Source organism: Marmota marmota, unplaced genomic scaffold (assembly GCF_001458135.2).
Source record: "Marmota marmota marmota unplaced genomic scaffold, marMar, whole genome shotgun sequence".
NCBI lineage: Eukaryota > Metazoa > Chordata > Mammalia > Rodentia > Sciuridae > Marmota > Marmota marmota.
In genome coordinates, this window is record NW_026000057.1 from 10,810,830 (window position 1) to 10,833,978 (window position 23,149).

A 23,149-nucleotide genomic window follows, 5' to 3' on the forward strand; every position below is an offset into this window, starting at 1 on the left:
ATATATATATATATATATATATATGTATGTATGTTATTGAATCAAAGGCCTGGACATGCTCATCATGTGCCCAACCACTGAACTACACTCCTACTACAATTTCTAATTAATGACTTTGTTCACTTTTTTCATTATATATTGGCCACTTTTAAAGTACTTAACTGCTTATAATAAAAAGCCCATGTGTAATACAATCACTAAGGCAAGCAAGGGATTGTTAGAGACAGATAATAATTATCAGCCACAGTACTGTTTGATGACGTCATGTCACGTCACTTTTCTCTGCCCACTGTGCTGTAGCTTCCCTGGGCTCCTAGGGCTTGCCAAATGGTTTCTTACCTGCAGGACTGACAGTCCTGTTCCTTCTGCCTGGAATGCTGTTTGTGTCTTCTTTATGTGGCTAGCCGAGGCAGGCCACGTCTTGCACCATGGCCCTCCACGTCACTTCCTTCTTGGCTCCATGGCACTCACCACTTCGTTTGCAGATGGCTACTTTTTTTTTTTTTTCCTGGCATCAGGGATTGAACCTAGGGGAGCTTAACCACTGAGCCACATCCCCAGCTCTTTTTAATATTTTCATTAGAAACAGGGTCTTGCTGAGTTGCTTAGGACCTCACTAAGTTGCTGAGATGGGCTTTGAACTCACGATCCTCCGGCCCTCAGCCTCCTGAGCTGGTGGGATTACAGACATGCATCTCTGCACCTGGCTGCAGATTGCTACTTAAGGGTCCTCTGGCTTTCCCTTTAGAATATGAGTTCCATGTGGGCAGGGACCTGGTTCATTACTCCCCTTAGCACCAAATGCAGAATCTTACACATAGAAGCCAGTCAGTGCACGTTTATCCAACAGATTTGCCCAACAACATACTTGGTTCCTCAAATGCATTTTACAAAGTTATTGTTATCTTCATTTTTTAGATGAAGAGACTCAGGCTTGAATAGTTTAAGTCACAAAGCTAATTGACATGTCCTAAAAGCTAGACCAGGAAGAAATGGCATCCTGAGCTCTTTGGTAGCCCACACAAGAGAGAGACACTGTATTTTGTATCACACTGCTTAAGGAATTTCAATCAAACACTGTATTATGTATCAGTCATTATTTAACTGAAAGCACAAGAGACTATTAATAGCTATCAGGTATTCTGTGCATTGCACTCCAAGGGAGAATTACCTGGTAAATTTTGGGGGGAAAAAAACCCTTAAAGGCATGCCTTCAACAGCAGTTTGGGTGTTCTTGTGACCATTCCCACACTGGCTGATATTGAACATTGTCTCTTCTTGGAACTCACATCTTATCAGTTCTAAAAGGCCATTAGAGTCAGCCACGAGAGTTCCCTTCAAGTGTAGGCCAGACTCAACTTGATAGAGGGGTAAATTTTAGAAACATGAGGAGACCTGCTTTAGACCCTGGTCTAAGTTTGGAATGTAATGTAGCAAAAATGTCGAATGAGAAACGTTGGCAGTGGGGAAGGAAGGTAACATCACTAAGCAAAAGAAGGATGTGGTGGAATTTATAAATGGCTGGTAGCAGGCAGGAGGTGATGGCGGGCACGGGTGGCAGTAGAAGTTATAGAGAGGAGCCTAGAAAGCTGCAGGGAGAGATTGTGACCAGCTATAAATATCATCAAGAAAATGTTTGCTTGAAATTCCTTAAGCAGTGTGAAAGCATTGAGGTCTGTTAAATAAAAGGTGGCTATTTCAGTGGCTTTAAGGAGAAATGGAATAGCAGAGACTAAAGGATGGGACACTGATTCTGGATTTATTTTTTATTTTATTTATTTATTTTTTGATTCTGGGGATTGAACCCATGGGTGCTTTGCCACTGAGCCACATCCCTAGCCCCTTTTATTTTTTATTTTGAGACAGGGTCTTTCTTAGTTGTTGAGGATCTTGCTAAATTGCTGAGATTGGCCTTGAATTTAACAATCTTTCTGCCTCAGCCTCCTGAGTCACTGGGATTACAAGCATGTGCCACCCGGCTGGGCCAATTCTGAATTTATTGTTTTCCAAAGAGAAACCATCAGATAGAACTAGAATAGTATCAGTGGCTCTAGAGAAGAGAAGGCAAATTTCAGACAAAAGAGTACTCTTTCACTTGAATATCTGCCTCCCACAAATGAAAATATATATTCTAAAATCTGTTAAACTAAACTATTAAGATTGAGATTTTGTGGGGCATAGTGATACACACCTGTAATCCCCATTACTGGGGAGCCTGAGGCAAGAGGATTGAAAGTTCAAGGGCAGGCTAGGCAACTCAGCGAGACTGTGTCTTAAAAAGGCTGGTGATGTCGCTCAGTGGTGGAGTACTAGCCTAGGATGCACAAGGCCCTGGGTTTAGTCCCCAGCACCACCACAAAAAAGAAAAAAAAAAAAAGGGAAGAAAATATAAAAGAAATAAAAGGAAAAAAGAAAAGATAGAAAACCACCCAATTCATTTATGATGTACTCATAACCCTGATGACCAAAACCTAGTGATGATAACAAGCTATTAATAATTCAATTGTGGTAGTAGCTATGAATTTCTTAATTAAAATACCCTAGCAAATTCTTTTTTTTTTTTTGGTTAGTGTATCTTTATTTTGTTTATTTATTTTTATGTGGTACTGAGGATTGAACCCAAGGCCTTGCGCATGCTAGGCAAGCACTCTACCGCTGAGCCACAACCCCAGCTCCCCCGTAGCAAATTCTTAATATGCAAGAGAACTTACAAGTTAAGAAAACTATGATCATCACAAAAGAAAATGAGAAGGAACTCAGAAAATCCACAGGGGGAGGTTTTCTAAGTGGCCAATAACTGTGTGCGTGTGCTTGTATACACACACACACAGATATTAAACAAACTTCACAAGTAATCAAATCTTTGCAAATCAGCTACAATTTTTTGAAAAGATAATAGCCAGTGCTGATGAGGAGATGTATATTGAGATATTTTTGTATGCCGTGGGCGGAAGGGTAAATTGCTCTTCAGAAAGTTGATGTTAATTTAATAAAATGTAATGAGTGTTTTCCACCACCATTCATCTTTTAATATAGTAGTTTCACTAACAGAAATATTTCTAAGGAAATACTTTGATATGAAGACAAAGACTTAATATTAAGAATGATTGTTGTGGGCCTGGGAATGTAGCTTAGTGGTAGAGCACCTGCCTATCATGTGCAAGGCCCTGGGTTACATTACCAGCACCACAAAAGAAGAGGAAAAAAAAAGAATGTTAGTTACAATTTTTATATTTCAGTAAAAATTGGGAATAATCTAAATGTGCAATATTAAGAACATTGTTAAATTATGTTAAGTCCAAATAACAGATTGTTGGGTAGCCATTAAAACTGAGGGGGATTTATTTTTAATTATTTTGTTGTCATTGTTGTTGTTTGATACTAGGGATCAAACCCAGGGCCTCACGTGTGCTAAGTACATGCTCTACCCCTGAGCTACACGCCCAGCCCCAAACTGATGTTTTTCAAAACAAACGACATGTATATTGGTATACATGAATACGTTTATGTTTAGAGTTTTTTTTTTTTTTTTTTATTGTAGGGTCACAGGGTATACAGTATAGAAAGGAGAAGGATGTTTTTGTGCAGAAGAGACAAAGTTGCAGAGAGAGTAGAGAAAGCAAAGAAACTTTTGTGCTGTCCATCAGCCCAGTGTTCCCAGGAGCCAGAAATAGTGATGACGAGCTAGACAGGTAAAATCTGGGACATGGAGGGCTCTGGGATGCCACTGGAGCTTGAATTTGTCCTGAATCATGGGGAGCTAATTCATTAAAGGCTGTTAAACACCAGGCACAGTGGCACACACCTGTAACCCCACCAGCTCAGGTGGCTGAGGCAGGAGAATCTCGAGTTCAAAGCCAGCCTCAGCAAAAGCAAGGCTCTAAGCAATTCAGCAAGACCCTACATCAAATTCATTTCAAAGAAGCTACAGATAGGGTAGATTCAGAGTAGAGGAGCCGGACACAGGGGAGGTTTCCCACCTGGGAACCTACTAGAATAACCCTCAGAGGGGCCCTGGTCCAGGCCCGTGGGAATTAGGTTGGAGGAATGGACCAAAGAGTTGACTCAGTGAGCTGGTGGGCAGAGGCACCAGTCCCAAGTGACACTAGGTGACTTCCAGGTGTGTAGCTTGGGTGCCCAAAGAAGCGGTGGTGCTACCAACTGAAATCAAAGTTGGGTCCTTAAAGTTACTATGAACTCTTATAAAATAGAACTATCCATCTCAGGGAAACTTTGGAAAGAGAAATCTGTTGTCATTGCCTAAAGGACAAATTAGGAAAGCATTCCTAAAGATGTATTTCCTGAGCACACCTCAGCAATGAAGACCTTTGGGTACTTGATAAATGAAAACACTCCCCGAGATGCTAATTCCAGCAAAGTTAAAGAATTCTTTAGGTTAAAACTTCACCCTTCTTTCTACCAAACACATCTCATCAAATCACATTAAAAATTAACTCCATCTGAAGAGTTTGACCCTCCTTGAGGTGAATGAAGCTATTTAAAGTATATTTTGAGCACTGTGCGACGCTGAGTCATTAGGAGTCTTTGGAATCATAAAATTTATAAACCAGCAAGAGGCCTTGGAAAATGAGCAGTGTGTGTGTGTCTTAAATCATTCTATTGTTTGATCATAGACTGTAGAAGTTCAGTGCTGCTGCTCTGAAATAGGGGTCCTCATTGCATATTCAAGCCAAATGCATGCAATATTCTAGACAAATTGCTGCAGTTAATTGCCATGGGTAAATCTTTAAAAACAAGTCAAGCGTCTGAAGGTTAATAAAATCGGGTAATTAACAGCAAAGCAGGATGCTGCCATCATAACGGCCTGGTGCTGATTAGCACGTGTGGATAAAAAGCCTGTCATCTGCTTTAAGTGCTGTGACACTCTGTCTCCTAATTAAACTGCCATCGCAGCACTGTCCAAACACAAAAGAAAAGGAGGAATAGTGGTTAGTGATCTAAGAGGGTTTCTGCACTTCGGGCTGACACTTGAGCTCGTGTCTCCTGAGCCCAGGTACACAAATGACCAGGAACCTTTGTTATTGCTTGCTTAGGTGGCCTTCCTGTTGAGGCCGTTAAGAGGAACACTGGATTAGACAAAGGGGAGTGAAGGGAAGGGCAGGGGATAGGGAAAGGAAAGACAGTGGAATGAATCTGACATCACTTTCCTACATACGTATACGAATACACCACACTGAATCTCACCATTGTGTACATCCACAAGACGGGAGTCCTAATTAGAATCAGATATATTCCATGCTTGTATAATTGTATAAAAATGGACAGTAGACTGTCATATTTAACTAAAAAGAACCAATTAAAAAAAAAAAAAAGAAGAAGAATGTTTTGCCACTAACAAGTCCTCAGTTCCCCCACCAGGATTAATTATTAGGATCCTCACAGAGCTCTCAGGGTTAGCTGCGAGGACCTGACCATCCTTTTTATGTTAGAAATATACACAGTCCTGCCAATCTCCTCTTCTGATGTACACAAGTGGTGATTATCTGTCAACAACAATAAGCTCATCCTGGCCTCTGGCATGATCTCCCAGCCCTGGGAGCAGCGACCTCATCTCACGGGGGATGGACGAGATGGATGAGCTCAGCTGAGCTGTACACTTTACACAATCGACTCTCGGCTGGAGTCGCAGATGTCAGAACCCAAGCACGAGTGTTTGTGAATGACTAGCTATCGACACTTCAAAATTATTTCAGGGCCTTTGCTCCCAAGACACAGTTAGGCTATTGAATGGGGGCCAGTGACCCCAGGTCTGCTGCTCTCTCCTCAAAGCAATGATCAGTTTGGGTTTTAAGGTAAAGTTCACCAACATCAAATTCAACATTTCAACTACTGAAAAGGGCACAATTTGTGGGTATATTCATAGAGTTGTGCAAACATTACCACTATCTAATTCTAGAACATTTTCATTATCCCCCAAAGAATCTCCATACTCATAAGCAGCCCCTTCCTTCTATTAATGGGATATACTACATGTAGTGAATTTCATCTGTGAACTGCTCTTGCTTTCCTAGGATAAATTCTACTTGCTTGTGTTTGTATAGTCCTTTTAATATATAGCTCAGTTCTTTTGTTAGCATTTTTGGTGTGGGAGGTACTGGGGACCGAACCCAGGACACAACTCTAGTCCTCTTTATTTTTGTTTTAAGATAGGAGGCTGGGGATGTGGCTCAGTGGTAGAGTGCTGCCTGGCATAAAGCCCTAGGTTCAATTCCTAGCAAAACACACACACACACACACACAGAAACTTGATATAGGGTCTCCCAAAGTTGCCAAGGTTGACCTTGAACTTGCAGTCTTCCTGCCTCAGCCTCCCGAGTCCTTGGGATTACAGGCATGCACCCTGGGCCCAACCTCTTTTATTAATATTTTGCTAAGGATTTTTTTCATCTATATTCTTAAAGGATGTTGACCTGTAATTTTCTTCTCCTTGGTTTCAAGGAAATAGTGGCCTAATAGGATGGCTTAGTAAATATTCCTCCTTTTCAGTTTTTGAGGAGTTTGAGGATTGGTACTGGTTCTTATTTAAATGTTTGTCCGAAAGCTGGGTGCCAGGGTGTACATCTGTAAACCAAGCTGCTCCAAGGCTAAGCCAGGAGGATCTCAAGTTCAAGGCCAGCTTGTGCAATTTAGGGAGACCCTATCTCAATGAAGGAATGAATGTTTGGTAGAATTTATCAGTGAAACTGTTTGATTCTGGGCTTTTCTTTGAACTTTTCTCATTACAAGTCTATTCAGACTTTCTGTTTCTCCTTTGATCCAGTTCTGGAAGTTTGCGTATGTCTCGGGGTTTGTCTATTTCATCTAGGTTATCAATTTGCTGGCATACAACTATTCTTACCACTCTATTATAATTCTTTTTATTTCCCTGTCAGTGATAATTTCCCCCTTTTCCTTCCTGTTTTTAGTAACCTGAGGCTTCTGTCTTTTTTCTTGGTCAGTCTAGCTGGTTTTGTCAAATTACATTATGTCCTTTTGGTCAAGTGTAACTGTCCTCTGTCTGTTATAACAACTCTGGCCTTACATCTCTTTTGACTGGCATTAGACCAGCCACGCTGGCCCCATTTTGGTTACAATTTGCAGGGAATATCTTCTTTCGTCCTTTCATGTCCAACCTATTCTCAATGGGGTCTTTGGACCTACTGAGCTTTCTGATGGAAACCTGCTGTTCATGGTGAGTATCTCTTGTGTGTGATGAGTCACTGCTGTCTTGCTGATTTCAGATTCTCCATGTCTCCCAACAGTTTGCCTAAACGGTATCTTGATTTGGATCTCTTTGAGTTGTGTACATGGAGTTTATTACACTTTTCAGATATATAGATTTGCATGTTTCTTCAAAATTTGGGAAGTTTCCAGCCATTATTTTATCCCCTTTCTCTGTCTCCTTCTGGGACTCTCATGGTACATTGTTGATGCATGTGAGGGTGCCCCACAGGTCTCTCAGGTTCTGTGACTTTTTCTTCATTCCTTTTTCTTATTTCTGTGTAATCTCTATGGTCCTGTCTTCTCCTTCACCGATTCTTTCTTCTACCTACTCACATCTGTGGAACTCCTCTAGTGAATTTTACTTTTTTTTTTTTTTCCCAGATACTAGGGATTGTACCAAGGGACACTTAGTCACTGAGCCACATTCCCAGCCCTTTTTCAATCTTTGTTGTTGTTGCGGGTAGTACTAGAGATTGAACTCAGGGGCACTCAACCACTAAGCTGCATCCCCAGCCCTTTTTTCTTTATATTTGATTTACAGACAGGGTCTCACTGAGTTGCTTAGCACCCTGCTATTGCTGAGGCTGGTTTTGAACTCACGATCCTCCTGCCTCAGCCTCCCAAGCTGCTGGGATTACAGGCATGCACCACCACATTTTAATATAATTACTTTTGATTCTAAAATATTTCTACTTGGTTCCTTTTTATAATTTCTCTCCCTTTATTAATATTCTACATTTGATGAGACATGGTCTCATAGTTTCCATTAGTTCTCTTTTTCTTTCCTTTTCTTTCTTTTCTTCTTCTTCTTCTTCTTCTTTTTTTTAATTCCATGAGGATATATAAAAGGAGGTTTATTTAAAATCTAGTAAATTCAGCCAGGCACGATGGCCCAGGCCTGTAATCCCAGTGGCTTGGGAGGCTGAAGCAGGAGGATCATGAGTTCAAAACCAGCCTCAGCAACTTAGCAAGACTCTCTCTAAATAAAAAATAAAAAGGGGCTGGAGATTTGGCTTAGTGGTTGAGCATCCCTGGGTTCAACCCCTGGACCAAAATAAATAAATAATCTAGGAAATTCAATCTGGACTCTCTGAGGGACGGTTTCTATTAATTTCTTGTATTTTGATGTGGGCCATACTTTCTTTTCTTTCCTTTTCTCTTTTTTCGTTTCATTTTGTTTGTTTGTTTTCCTTTTTTTTAAGCTTTATTTTTTTAATGGAAACTGGACGTTTAAAATATTATAATGTTTCAACTCCAGAATGCAGACTCTCCCTCCTCCCTATGATATTTTGTTGTTCCTTATTGTGTTTTTTGTTTTGTTTTATTTTGTTTGTTTGTCTTCTTGTTGGTTTGTTGACTTTTCAGAACCAATTTTGTAAAGTCTTTGATTTTTGTCATGTGTGGCCACTAACACGTTCCCCTGTTTAGTCTAATCAGCTAGTGATACGACAGATTTCTTTACTCTGCCGTTTTCAGTGATGTCATTCCTCGGCCATCAACTGTTTTCAGTTATTAATTTGAAAGAGGATTAGTGATGGCAACAGATGCTTAGTCTTTCTTGTAAATAATGGGCTCTTGCCTTGAGGACTTTTTATATTTTTAGTGACTCTATGTTACTTTGTATCTATTTCTCTCTCTCTCTCTCTCTCTTATCCTTTGTCATCTCACTCCCAGACTGCTGGAGAACTTAACTGAGAACAGGAAAACACCACTAATATGGTATATGCCTTTGTGACTTCTCAACACAATATGGGCACCGATCGCCAAATAAAATTTACCTTTGGCTCAGACCTTTTCCAGACATGTAGGCATGTCCCTTTCTCCCAGTCTCAACCTTGAGTGACATGAGAAGTGTGCCAATGGATTGAATAGCCCTGTTAATGTGTCCTGTTCCCCTAGACACTTTTATTAGCCCCAATACCCTGACTCACATGAGGGAAGAAGTCTTTTCACATTCTACTCTTGGACTCTCCTGTGCTACGCATGCCCGGCACTGGGTCTGCTTTAGAAGGATTTCCTGAGCACTGACAGTGAAGGTGAAATATTAGTAAATAGGAATTCAGTTAATAGTCTAGAAAGAATAGGTTCCAATGTAAGAATCACCTTCTGCTGAAGCCATAGAGCGACAAGGCTCCTCAGCCTTCAGGAGAACTATGTATACTTCACAGATCCCTGAGGATGACGATATGCAAAGGAAAATCTCAGAATAGAGTGAGGAGTGTTCTTTCATGCTTTCTTCCACTAGCCCTTTGCGGGGGGGGGGGGGGAATAAAAGAAACCCCTCAGATTAAAAATATTTTCAAATAATGAATACAATACATATGATACAGGGTTTATAAATTCTTACCAAGTTTGTATCCCCAAAATAATTTCTAAAAACTTTGTGATAGGAAGTTTATATGACTTCATATAGTTTTAGATCACTCCATCTACTGGTCATGTGAAGGACTGTCCAAGAATAGAATGTAAAATGCCTTAAAATGACTGAAGCGTCTTCCCTCAGAGAGCAGGCCTGTCCCCAGAGAAGGAATGATCCCTTGGGAGGGTTCCTTAGCTCATCCAGTCCTTTGGCAAATAATTTTTAAACCATTTCTAAGTGCTGGACCTTCTGCTAGGTTGAATCAGACCTACTCCAAAATAAGGTTTGAGTGCCTAGCATCATGATCTTCCTGTAGGAGATTTGGATTTTCATTTGAATTCCCCAATGCTCATCAATGGAATGTGTAGAGAAATGTTTTTTGAGCAGAAGCAGGGTCAAGAATGGAAACTTGCAATTGATAATCCAAGTGCATTCCTAAATGGTCTGCAAAGGAGTAAAGTATATGGAATTAATATCCACAAAAAATATATAATACACATACAAAAGTGTGTTCCCCTAACTTACTATGTGCCCACTTCAAACTGTGATGAAACATGAAATCTAAAATCTGGAAGATGGTTTGAAGGTCTTTGATCTGAATCTGATTCCTTGGGGTTTCAGCAGACTGTTTTATTCCTGGGAGAATCCACTCCAGAAAGTACTATGTAAAATAGTGAGTCTTAATAAGTCAGGGGGTGTCTTTTGTTTGCCCTAATACCTACCACCCAAATCGTAGCTAGGATTACCCTCTCATTTACTCACTCAGCAGTGCTGAGTTCCTACTACAGGCAAGGCTTGACCTAAGCTCTGGGTAGGTGAGTTCCTGTACTCAGAAACTTAAAACCTTAGAAAGAGTTAATAGCTGGGTACCATGGCACACTCCTATAATCCCAGCAGCTTGAGAGGCTGAGGCGGGAGGATCACAAGTTCAAAGTCAGCTGCAGCAATTTAGTGAGGCCCTATGTGAGACTGTCTCTAAATAAAACATAAAAATGGCTTGCGGTTGTGGCTCAGTGGTTAAGCACCCCTGGATTCAATCCTTGGTACAGGAAAAAAAAAAAAAAACTTAATAAATTAGAGGATGTTACTTCTCACTGAGAGCCTAGGGACTACCTCCACAAGGAAACTGACTTCCAGGATCATCAGGATACAGTGGTTTTATTTTCAGGGAACCAGATAACATCATCATTATCATCATCACAGCCGCTCTTACTTATTAAGAACATATTTTGAACCAGGGCCAGGCATCACTTGAGTTCTTTGTGCAAACTAACCTACATAATCCTAATAGCAGCCCAGTAAAGTAGGTTAAAGTAGGTTACTATTATTGTCTACACTGACAGAGGTAGAAGTTGAGACACAGTCAGGTTAAGTAATTTGCTTAAGGTCATTCAGCAAAGTAAATGGTAGAGCCAAATGCAGACTGCTCAGTTCAGCTTATCTCTGACCCAAACAGTAGCAATTTTCAAAGTGCACTTCAGGAACCTTTGTGGGTTCCAAGATCCTTTCCAGAGGTCCACAAGGTCAATGCTGTATTCACAATACAGCAATATGAAGATAACATTTTTTGCTCTCATTCTCTCAAGAATGTACTGTGGTACTTTGGAAAGGCTGTAGGCTATGTGCTGTCCCAACAAAATGAATGCAAAAGCAATCATGAGAAGCCAACAGTCTTCTGTTAAGCCAGGTGCTGCGGAGATTTCAAAAACTGGGCAACCATGCTATTCTCAGGGTTTGTTTGTTTGCAAATGTAGCTGTTTTTCACAAACTATATCATTCACATCAATGTTTAAATGACCTTCTAATAAATTAATGCTTTAAAATTTTTCTCAGCTTTATTTATTTATTTATTTTTTGAAATAGGAATTGAACTCAGGGGCACTTAACCATTGAGCCACATCCCCAGCCCTTTTTAAAATTTTATACAGAGACAGGGTCTCACCGAGTTGCTTTGGGCCTCGATTGTGCTGAGGCTGGCTTTGAACTTTCAATCCTCCTACCTCAGCCTCCCAAGCTGCTGAGATTACAGGCATGCAATTAAGGGGTCTCAATAAATTACTGAGGCTGTGTTTTTATCTTGCAGTCTTCCTGGGGTCACTGGGATTACAATCATGTGCCACCATGCCTGGCTTCAGTTTTAATTTTTAACATTGCAAATATCTGTAGACATAATCCATATACACAAAGGTTCTTATGGAGTTCTCAATAATTTATAAAGAGCATAAAGAAGTCCAAGACCAAAAGGCTTTAAAACAATAATCCTACACAGTTCTGCCTTAGGAAATAGCTACCAAAAATCTGATTTTATGGCCACAGCAGTAGCTTTGGAGTTGGACCCACCTTGTTTGTGACATGTCACATGAAAGTTTATTCCTCCAGCCAGGCACAGTGGCACACCCTTGTAATCTCAGCGACTCAGGAGCTGAGGCAGGAGGATCACAAGTTTGAGGCTAGCCTCAGCAGTTTAGCAAGGCCCAAAGTAACTTAACAAGACCCTGTCTCAAAACAAAGTTTTAAAAAAGGACTGGGGATGTAGCTCAGTGTTAAACTGTTCTTGGTTCAATCCTCAATGCTCAAAAACAACAAGTTTATTTTTCCTTTTCTGCCATGAAGCTGGACATAATACTGCCAACAATGTTGGGTGGGTGGGAGAATTAAGTGAGAAAATGCAAGGAACTGATTCCTGCAGAGTGAGCACTCAGCCAGTGGCCATGAACTTGGAACTTTTCTTGTGTAACCCACAGGTGATGGAATTTTACTGCCAGTCCTGTGAGACCGCCATGTGTCGGGAGTGCACTGAGGGCGAGCATGCAGAGCACCCCACGGTCCCCCTCAAGGACGTGGTGGAGCAGCACAAGGCCTCACTTCAGGTCCAACTGGACGCTGTCAACAAAAGGTGCGGCTTCCCTCCATAGGCTCCCAGCCAGGGCCTGTTCTGTGCCCAAGGCCTGGCTCCATGGTCTGTGGTCTCAGTGCGATAATGCGTTCATGTGACTCTTCGAGATCTCAGTCATAACTAGATTTTCCTATGATTATGGGTCTGTCATCATAAACCAGTGAGTGGTGAAGGCTTCCCTGCCCCTTGGCAAACCTCCAACTGCCTGATACGAGGAGTCGCAGCATTTTTTGTCAGAGTCTCTTAGGAACATGAGATGAATGAAAGGAGATCTCTGAAATTCATGCCTCAAACTGGGCCCCCTGAGGAGCTCCTGAGCTGTTGTTCTGGACACACAGCTTAGGTCCACTGGCTCCTCTCTGTGTGAGCCCTGCCAAATGGTGCTGAGCAATGAACGCTCAATTCCCTTGTGTTTTCCTGCTTTCTGTTTCTTTCTTTGGCACAGACATGAGGAGTAGAGTAGCTGTGAGAAAGACAGGAGCCAGAAACTTTTAACAGCCAGTTGAAAAGCAGTCAAAATAGTAAATCTCTTGCTGATAGTCAATGATCAATAGTTGGAGTGAGAACACTGTAGTTATTCTATACTAATGACAAGAACTTGGAAACTTATGAGACCTTCCCAGGAAACTGAATTTAGATAAGTTTTCATGTGGTTGGGGAAAATGGTACAGCTATATATTTAGAACAGTGACTCTCACCCATGGGTGATTATGTTTCCCCAGGGTACATTTGGCAATGTATAAAGACATTTTTGCTATCGCAACTGTGTGGAGGGATGCTGTTGCCATCTGGGAGAAGACAGGATGCTATTAAGCATCCTGCAATGCCCAGAACAATCCCCTGAACAAAGAAGTATCTGGTCATAATTGCTTTTCAAAGGCCTTCGGGTCTTTTCTTTTTTTTTCTTTGACCTTCAAGTCTTAGTACCATCAATTATTAAAATTAGAAGGTAGATTGAAATAGGTGTGGAACCTCAAACTTTCATTCATTCCATTATTCCATTATTATTTTTTAAAGATGATGAAAGGATAGAAAGATATTTTGTTGTTTTGACAGAACAGAGTGTTTGGAGAGACTTTAGACCACTTCCAGAGTGATCTTAAATAATAATCTTTAACAACCATCCCCAGGCTCCCAGAAATAGATTCTGCTCTTCAGTTCATCTCAGAAATCATTCATCAGTTAACCAACCAAAAGGCCAGCATCGTGGATGACATCCATTCCACCTTCGATGAGCTCCAGAAGACGCTGAATGTGCGAAAGAGCGTGCTGCTTATGGAACTGGAGGTCAACTATGGCCTCAAACACAAAGTAAGACTCCATGTTCCCATAGATATTCTGAAAGAGACGTGGTATTGGACACTTCACAGCACTGGCTATGTCATTGACAGCAACAAAGGGGACCCAAATGGGTCCATCAAAGTCCCCCACTGTATAGTAACTGAATTTTCATTCAACAGAATATCTAGCTTTTCTTTCTTTTCTTTTTTTTTTTTCTTTCCTGTTTGCAGCAGAACTGTTTAATTCTGTGACCTTAAGTAACAATTTATAATTTGACAGAAGGCGAGGTTGAGTATCATGTAATTCTTTCAGGGTTTAGGGTTAAACTGGATTGTTTTCCTTCCTTAATTATAATGTGGAATCGTCCCTTAATTGCCATCTCATCCACACCAACCTGTTAGTCAACTTCAAAGTAAACCCTGACTGCATTCTTTGTTTAACTCTGCATGTCTGTTAACAAAAGCAGGGAGGAAACGCTTCTGATGTTCAGTTGTGGAGGCTTTTCATCTGTTTGGTTTCTGTCCCTTTGCAAGGCGATGGGGGAGTTTTGAACATTCAGGAAAGATACTGAATAATACATATTTTAGGTGTCCAACGTGGCAATTTGTTTGCCACGCTCTTGGTTTCTGTTATCTAAAGGCGTGATCCAAGCAATACATAGGTGGGTGATGAGGCAGGGGGAGGCCAAAGGGAAATCTCCAGAAGGTATTGGGAATGCAATTTAGGATTTTGCATTAGAACTGGGTTCACTGGGTTAAAAGGCCGCTCGCTCTGTGTGGGCAGGTGTAGAGCGAGGTTCTTGCAGGAGGAGGGCACTGCCCCAGCGTGCCTGGCAGGAGTCCCACAGACAGAGCTCACCAGCCCTGTTTCCCGGCAGGTGCTGCAGTCGCAGCTGGATACTCTGCTCCAGGGGCAGGAGAGCATCAAGAGCTGCAGCAACTTCACAGCGCAGGCCCTCAACCACGGCACGGAAACGGAGGTGCTGCTGGTGAAGAAGCAGATGAGCGAGAAGCTGAACGAACTGGCCGACCAAGATTTCCCCCTGCACCCGCGTGAAAACGATCAGCTGGATTTCATCGTGGAAACCGAGGGGCTCAAGAAGTCCATCCACAACCTCGGGACCATTCTGACCACCAACGCGGTCGCATCCGAGACGGTGGCCACGGGCGAGGGGCTGCGGCAGACCATCATCGGGCAGCCCATGTCCGTTACCATAACGACCAAGGACAAAGACGGCGAGCTGTGCAAAACCGGCAATGCCTACATCACGGCTGAACTGAGCACCCCCGATGGCAGCGTGGCGGACGGGGAGATCCTGGACAACAAAAACGGCACCTACGAATTTTTGTACACGGTCCAGAAGGAAGGAGACTTCACCCTGTCTCTGAGACTCTACGACCAGCACATACGAGGCAGCCCGTTTAAGCTGAAGGTGATCCGGTCCGCCGACGTGTCTCCCACCACTGAAGGCGTGAAGCGGCGCGTCAAGTCCCCAGGGAGCGGCCACGTCAAGCAGAAAGCTGTGAAAAGACCTGCGAGCATGTACAGCACCGGGAAGCGAAAAGAGAACCCCATCGAGGACGATTTGATCTTTCGAGTGGGTAAGGAGAGGGTGCATTGCGCCTGGTGCCCGAGCATCTGGGTGGCTTTGGTTAAGGGGTGGCTAGGGGGGAACCCTGCAGCTCAGAATTTACACCAGTCGGGCTTGGGTGCTGCCAGTAGGTTTTCTTAGTCTAGCTCCTGCAGAGCATTCTCTGGAGGAGGAGTTCTCCTCCTCCTCCTCCTCCTCCTCCTCCACTCTTTCCCTCCTTTTGTTCTCTCCCTCCTTCATCTTTCCCTCTTCCTCCTCCTCCTGTCCCTTCTTCTGTTCTTTAACTTGCAAATGCTGCATCTTCATTTTAGAAAACAAGCAGAAAGAGAAATAGAAGAAGCACAGCACCCATAAATTTGAAAGGAAATGTTGGCAGTCTTCCTCCCCCACCCCATGGGAGTGGCAGAGAGATGATTGACTCGGGCAGCTTCTTGGGTTTCCCTGAAATCTGTCAGCTCAGGTTGCCCTGGGTAGACCTTTGATGCCTCTCTGTCACCATGTCTGTGCTGTAAGGGTTAGGGACAGGAGGCATTGCAAGTTGTCCTGGCCACTACTTGTGCCTAGTTGGAGAACAGCCCTGAGGGAAGAGGGTGGAGAATGGAATGGGGTTGGGGTGGGGTTGGCATGGAAGATAGAAGGTGCAGGATGAGCTAAGAGGTTTGGGAATGTAAATAGCCCTTCCCTCCTCTGATTTATTGCCTATCATTTTTATTTATTTTTTATTTTGTTTTGTTTTTCAACTGTTCTCTCAGTAGAAAGCAAACTAAACGTAAACAACAAAGGGTTTGATCCTTCTTAAATTACAAAAAAAAAAAAAAAAAGTCTGCATTTTGGTTAGTTTCAGAAAGTAGCCCCAGCCTGCCTTTCTTTACCCCCTGTTTAGTCCTACATTGCAGTATCTCTAAAAGGGTTCTGCAAAGTATATTAACTGACCAATGTGGTCCAAATAAATTGAGGAAATCTTCAGCCAAATGAAGGAAACAGATTTTTTTTTTAACTGTAGAACTTCTCAAAACCTTTAGAATCTGCTGCTGTACACTCCATTTCTGAGGCAAGACAACGATAATGGGCAGCACTTGCAAACTTTATTGACCATCAGACTTTTTCCATGGAACATCATAGAAAACTGGGGCCCCTTGAAACATTCTTGGGCAGGGTTGCCTGGTCATGTTTGAGGCTGCATCTTGGTAAAGACTGTGGTGTGACATATAACTTGCCTGTTCAGAGCTTGGAGGCCTTATGCATTCCTTGGCAGTCAGAAATGCGGGTGCAGAGGAGGGTGCAGAGGAGTTGGGCAGATGCAGGATTAGGAGCCTCCCATGTCAATCTCTCCGGTTCCACCACTTCCTTGGTCAGATCTTTTAGCTTCCCTGAAGTTCAATTTTGATGTCCATAACAAAAAATGCAAGAATTTTTGTTTCTCAGAACTGTTCTAAGTTCAAAGCTTGATACCTGGCCATAAGAGAAGCTAAATTAAGACTGTTAAATTCTCCCTACTATCTTTTCTTTTCAAAGATTGCTACTTCCAATGACCTCCTGCATCAAGGACAAATTCATGCTCCCATTCAAAACCCACCACCTGTCCCCAGCCACTTCCTTAGGCAATGTGCAGGATACTGAAATCAGACAGATCTGGGTCTTAATCCTGATTCTCTGTACTGACTGAATAACTAGCTTGCTCTTCCCAAACTCTGTAAATAAAGGGAATGAACTATTCCTACCTCTTAAGGTTGCTGTGGGGGAAAATGAGAAGAATTCTTATAATATGCCTGACACTCACCTATGTACAATAAGTGTTCAGTTAATGCTGGCTTTTAATGATTTTTAAGATTTTACTATTGTTATTACTAGTGATAAACACCATCTTCACGTCTTGATACTTGTCTCTTAAGAAGGGTACTTTCCCCAACTCTACAGTTGTGAGTTGTTCTTTGAGGAGGAGATACTCTTTTCTCCCTTCCTCGTTCTTCAGAAATGGAGCCATCATAGTTCACTGGCACTGGTAGAAAGGTGTTTGAATGTTTAAATGTTTATAAAGAACTTAGCGCCTGGCGTACAGCATGATGATTGAGTTTATTAATGAAGGGGTTTGCAAGGGCTTCTATAACAAAAAGGCATAGTCTGAGGGACTTAACAGAAATTTATCTTCTCACAGTTCTAAAACTAGAACTTTTGAGTTACATATTCAAGGTCAAGTGCTGGAAATCCAAAATCAAGGTGGAGTCTAGGTCCAAGGTGTGGAAGAGTTGGTTTCTCTGAGGCATCTGTTCAGGGTCATCCTCTTGGGCTTTGTCTTTATGTTGTCCCTCTGTTTACACACACCCTTGGTGTCTCTTCCTCCTCTTAAAAGGATGCTGATCATTGGATTAGGACCCCACCTTAATGGTTTCATTTTAACTTAATCATCTCTTTAAAGATCTTATTCTCAGACATGGTTTCATTCAGATATGTGCTGGAGGTTGGGATTTCACCATATGGATTTTAGTCTGTAACAAATGCAGTGCATCTCAGGTATGTAGGAACAGAAAAGCAAGTCTTACTGGTCTATTCTTATTCTTCTTCTTATTATTATTATCATTATTATTATTTTAATTGACCAGTAAAATTTGCTTATATTTATGGTATAAGATGATGTGTATGTATATATATATGTATATGTATGTGCGCATATCCATATATATATATATATATATATATATATGTCGTGGAATGGCTAAATCAGGCTAATATATGCATTGCCTCACACTCTTATGAAGTTTTGTAGTAAGAATACTGGAAATCTACTCTTGGCAATTTTTATTTTATTTATTATTTTTTTTTTTTATTTTTTTAATTTTTTTAATATTTATTTTTTAGTTATCGGCGGATACAACATCTTTGTTTTGTATGTGGTGCTGAGGATCGAACCCGGGCCGCGCTCATGCCAGGCGAGCGCGCTACCGCTTGAGCCACATCCCCAGCCCCGGCAATTTTTAAATATACAACATATTGTTAATAACTATAATCACCACAATGTACAATAGCTTTCATGAGCCTATCCCTACTGTCAAACTGAAATTTTGTGACCTTTAATCAACATCTCCCTAATCTTCCCATTCCCAGGCTCTGGTAACCACTATTCTATTCTTTTTTTTTTTTAGTTTAATTTTTTTAGTTGTAGATGGACACAATACCCTTATTTTATTTATTTATTTTTATGTGGTGCTGAGGATCGAACCCAGTGCCTCACATGTGCCAGGCAAGCATGTTACCACTGAGCTACAGCCACAGCCCCATTCTACTCTTTTGAGGTTTTTTTTTTTTTTTTTTTAGATTTCATATATAAGTGAGATCATGCAATAATTGTCTTTCTGTGTCTGGTTTATTTCACTTAACACATAACGTCCCCTTGGTTTATCCATGTTGTCACAAATTATAAGGGTTCCTTCTATTTAAAGGTTAAGTGGTATTTCTATATATATATCTCACATTTTCTTTATCTTCTCATCCTTTAATGAAAACTTAGGTTGAGTTCATAGCATGGCTGTCATGAATAATGTTGCAATGAACACGAGACTGAAGATGTCTCTTTGACATATCAGTTTAGTCTCCTTTGGATATATATTGGGTAGTGGGTTTGCCACATCACATGGTACCTCTATTTTTAATTTGGGAGGAACCTCCACACTGTTTTCCAGAATGGCTCTACTCATTTACCTTCCCACCAGCAGTGCACAAGGGTTTCCTTTTCTCCACATCCTTTCCAGCACTTACAGTTTGTCTTTTTGATGATAGTCAGCCTGACAGATCTGAGGTGAGATCTCATTGTGGTTTTAATTTTCATTTCCCTGATGATTAATGATGTTGAGCATTTTTTATGTACCTGTTGGTCATTTGCATATCTTCTTTTGAAAAGTGTCTAATTCCTTTGCCTATTTTATAATGAGGTTGTCTTCTTACCAATGAATTGTTCCTTATGTAACATTAGCCCCATATCAGATGTGTGGTTTGCAAGTATTTGTCTTCACTTTGGTAATTGTTTCTTTTACTGTGCAGACCTTTTAGGTTTGGAAGATCCTGTTGTCTATTTTTGCTTTAGTTACCTATACTTTTAAGTTCCTATTCAAAATCTTTATTGCCCAGACCAATTCATGGAGATTTTTACCCTATTTTTTTTTCTTTTTAAATTTTTTTTTTAGTCATACATGGACACAATATCTTTATTTTGTTTATTTTATTTTCATGCGGTGCTGAGAATTGAACCCGGTGCCTCACATGTGCAAGGCAAGGGCCCTGCCACAGAACCACAACCCCAGCCCCTCCTCTGTATTTTCATTTAGTGGTTTTATAGTTTCAGGTCTTAAGTTTAAGTTTTTAAACCATTTGAGTTGATTTTTGTATGTAATATAAGACCAGGATCTAATTTTATTCTTCTGTATATCAATATACAGGTTTTCTGGGAGCTGGGTTGTGGCGCAGCGGTAGAGCACTCGCCTCGCACATGTGAGGCCCTGGGTTCGATCCTCAGCACCACATAAAAATAAATAAATAAAATAAAGCTATTAAAAAAATATATATATATATATAAAATATATACAGTTTTTCCAACACCATTTATTGAAGAGACTCTTGTGTGGCTGAGATTGTGTGTTCTAAGCATCTTTGTTGAAAATCAGTGAACTATAAATGTGTGGACTTATTTCTGGATCTTCTATTCTGTTCCATTATCTATGTATCTGTTTTATGTCAGTACCATGCTGTTTTTTTTAATAATAGATTTGAAGTAGATTTTACATCAGGTAATGTGATGCCTCTAGCTTTGTTCTTTTTGTTCAGATTGCTTTGGCTGTTTGGGGGGAATTTAGGGTTCCATGTGCATTTTAGGATTACTTTTCTATTTCTGTGGAAAATGTCATTTTAATGTTGATAGTATTGCAGTGAATTTTTAGATGGACATTTTAACAGTATTCTTCCAATCCACGAACATGGGATATCTTTTCATTTACTTGTGTCATCTTAAATTTCTTTCATCACTGTCTTACCATTTTCAGTGTACAGATCTCACCTTCTTAGTTAAATCTATTCTTAAGTTGTTGTTTAATTTTTCTTTAGCTTTATATTCTAACCCAGAGTCTAGTCAAAAGACAGCACTCAGTGTGCAATAATGTACAAAAAACATTTCTAGCTGGGCACCGTGGTCCACGCCTATAATCCCAGCAGTCCTGGAGGCTGAATCAGAAAGATGGCAAGTTCAAAACCAGCCTCAGCAGAAGCAAGGCTCTAAGCAACTCAGTGAGAACCTGACTCTAAATAAAACACAAAATGGGGCTAGGGATGTGGCTCAGTGGTTGACCCTGAGTTCAATCCCTGGTACCTAAAAAATAAAAAAATTTCTAGGACTCCTGGTTCCTAATAGGCACTATGCTATTGATGAAAGTATATGAGAATTCTTCCCTCAAAGAGCTTACAGTTTGTATGACTAACTCACTCTTTTATGATGGGCTATATTATGGCTACAGAAATAAGAAGGAATTTAAACCAGGAGTGGAATGATTGAGTAGGATGTAGCCAAATTGATGGGTGAAAATGGCATCTCAAGCAGAGGGACCAGTGTGAAGAGAATAAGAAGGTAAAGAGAAAACATGATTGATGGTTTCAGATCATGCACATCTCATGCAGAGTGAGCAGGAAGGTAAAAGGATGCCGTTGGACAAATCCATGCTGGAGCCCAGTGTTTGTTTTCTTTCTTTCTTTCTTCTTTCTTTCTTCCTTCCTTCCTTCCTTTCTTTCTTTCTTCTTTATTTTTATTTTTTTGTAATATTTATTTATTTATTTGTTGTTGTAGTTGGACAGTTGTTTTTTTTTTTTTCTTCTTCTTCTTCTTCATTCCTGGACATTGAAGCCAGGAGTGTTGTACCTCTAAACTATATACCCAACCTTTTAAATTTTGAGATAGAGTCTTACTAATTTGTGCAGGTTGACCTCAAACTTGTGATCCTCCAACCTTGGCCTCCTGAGTCACTGGGGTTATAGGCGTGCACCACCATGCACAGCTTTCCACTGCTTCCCAAATGACATCAGTGTTCTCCTTCCTGGGTATCTTTGTCTCTGGAATGTTTTCCCCATGTTATCCTTCTCCCAACGACCACCTTCTATTTTAGAATCCACAGTGATATTATTTATGCCTGGGTCTTATGACCTAGCAAGACTGTAGATTCCTTGAGGTCAAAGATAATGTCATTATCATCCCCCCACATACCCAGAAGACAGTAGTAGTGTTGCATAAGAACTGTGTCTCTTTGAGAAGGATCAAGTCACGGTGGACTGCATGATTTCACTTTCCTTCTTAATTTCTCTCTCACTATCAGGGCCCAGTTCTGAAGCCCAGGGGGAAGCAGATCAGACTTCAGTGCTTAAATTCACATGTATTCACATTCATGGGACAACATTAGACAATGTCAAACAGGGACGGCCCAGGAACTTACTTTTTCAATGTTTTGTACTTTTGGCTACACATGGGTAGGTTTTATACTAATAATGAGAAGAGTTCAACTTTCTTGTTCAGTAACACTTTCATGTTAGAACTTCAGGTTCTTAGTGCCTAATAGAGCATTTATGGTTTGAACAATCTCTCGGTGCATGTGCTGGAGACAGCTGCATGTATTCCTGAAATCAGCCAAACTCAACTGCACACTGAGATGGCAACCACGAGTCTGCTGTCCCCTGGGCTCATCTCAAATGTACTAAGCTTCTTGTGGCACTGATTTTGTGCATAAGGGTACATAGTTTTATAAAATCTGTATTAGGGTTTCCACCACCACCCTAAATACATGTGTCGATTTTGTGTATTCATGAAAGTGAATCATCCCTTTGTGGATGAAGTGAAGGATTTTCAGGAGTAATTGCAATTCACATTCTCACCATCTTCATTCCTCATCCAGCCCCCTACTTAGATGTGGCTCTGCTTTGTGAGCACTTTCTATGCTAAGTTGAGGTAGAAAAAGAAGGATGAGATCCTGGAGGAGGCCCCAGTTTAGAAGGAGACACATGTGTTAAAAACTTAGTACCGGGGCTGGGGTTGTGCCTCAGCAGTAGAGCTGCTAACCCTCACCCTAACCCTTAAGTATGAATCAAGGCATGAAAGTCAGGGCGGGCCAGTTAAGGAAACATCCCTACAGATGACATCTAAACATCAACTGGCTTTGAGGAGGAATCTTTCAAGTGGAAGGAGGAAAAGAGTGTTTCAGATAATGGAGAGCAGGTACAAAGGCATGAACGTGAGAAACTGGGTAGTTGGAGGAACTGTAAATGACTCCATCATCCTGAAGCATCAGATGAGGTGAGATGCAAGCAGAGACCAGCTTATGTTTCCCTGGTCAGCGGTTGGGACCCATTCTGTAACCCTGTTTTCCTTGGAGTGTAGTCCACAAGCCATGTGCATCTGAATGTCCCAGGGTGCCTGGTAAAAATGGAAATTCTTGAATTCTAAACCGCACGTCCAGAATTTGAATCTCTGCAGAGGGACCAGGAGTCTGCATTCTGCAGGCTTCATTGATTACTTACACACAATGAAGTGGGAAAAATACAGCTCTGTAGGTTGTGGGGAGGAGGCACTGAATGATGTAGTGTCGTGTCATGACTTACTGAGATTTTGACTTTCTCAAGAACCTGGGGACAGGAGGGGACTCTATTGAGAGTGTTGACCTGGAAGCAGAGAGACTATTAAGAGGCTACTTACAGTGGGCCACATGAGTTCTTATGAGCACTAGAATTAAGAGTGACATGATGGAATAGTCAGGAAACAGCAGATTTATAAAAT

The 23,149-nt window shown here is 41.2% G+C and overlaps 1 protein-coding gene across 12 annotated transcripts in view; it reads left to right on the plus strand.

Moving 5' to 3' along the window:
- The window catches only part of Trim2 (tripartite motif containing 2), a 189,328-nt gene that overhangs the window by 133,391 nt on the left and 32,788 nt on the right, over window positions 1-23,149 (plus strand). For 11 of the 12 annotated variants that reach the window (XM_048813541.1, XM_048813542.1, XM_048813539.1 and 8 more), the window contains exons 4-6: window positions 12,328-12,479; window positions 13,610-13,790; window positions 14,638-15,361. In XM_048813541.1, the coding sequence (XP_048669498.1) occupies window positions 12,328-12,479; window positions 13,610-13,790; window positions 14,638-15,361 (1,057 nt within the window). Of the gene's footprint in view, window positions 1-3,541; window positions 3,693-12,327; window positions 12,480-13,609; window positions 13,791-14,637; window positions 15,362-23,149 lie in introns of those variants that run through there. The other variant, XM_048813543.1, reaches the window with a different exon arrangement.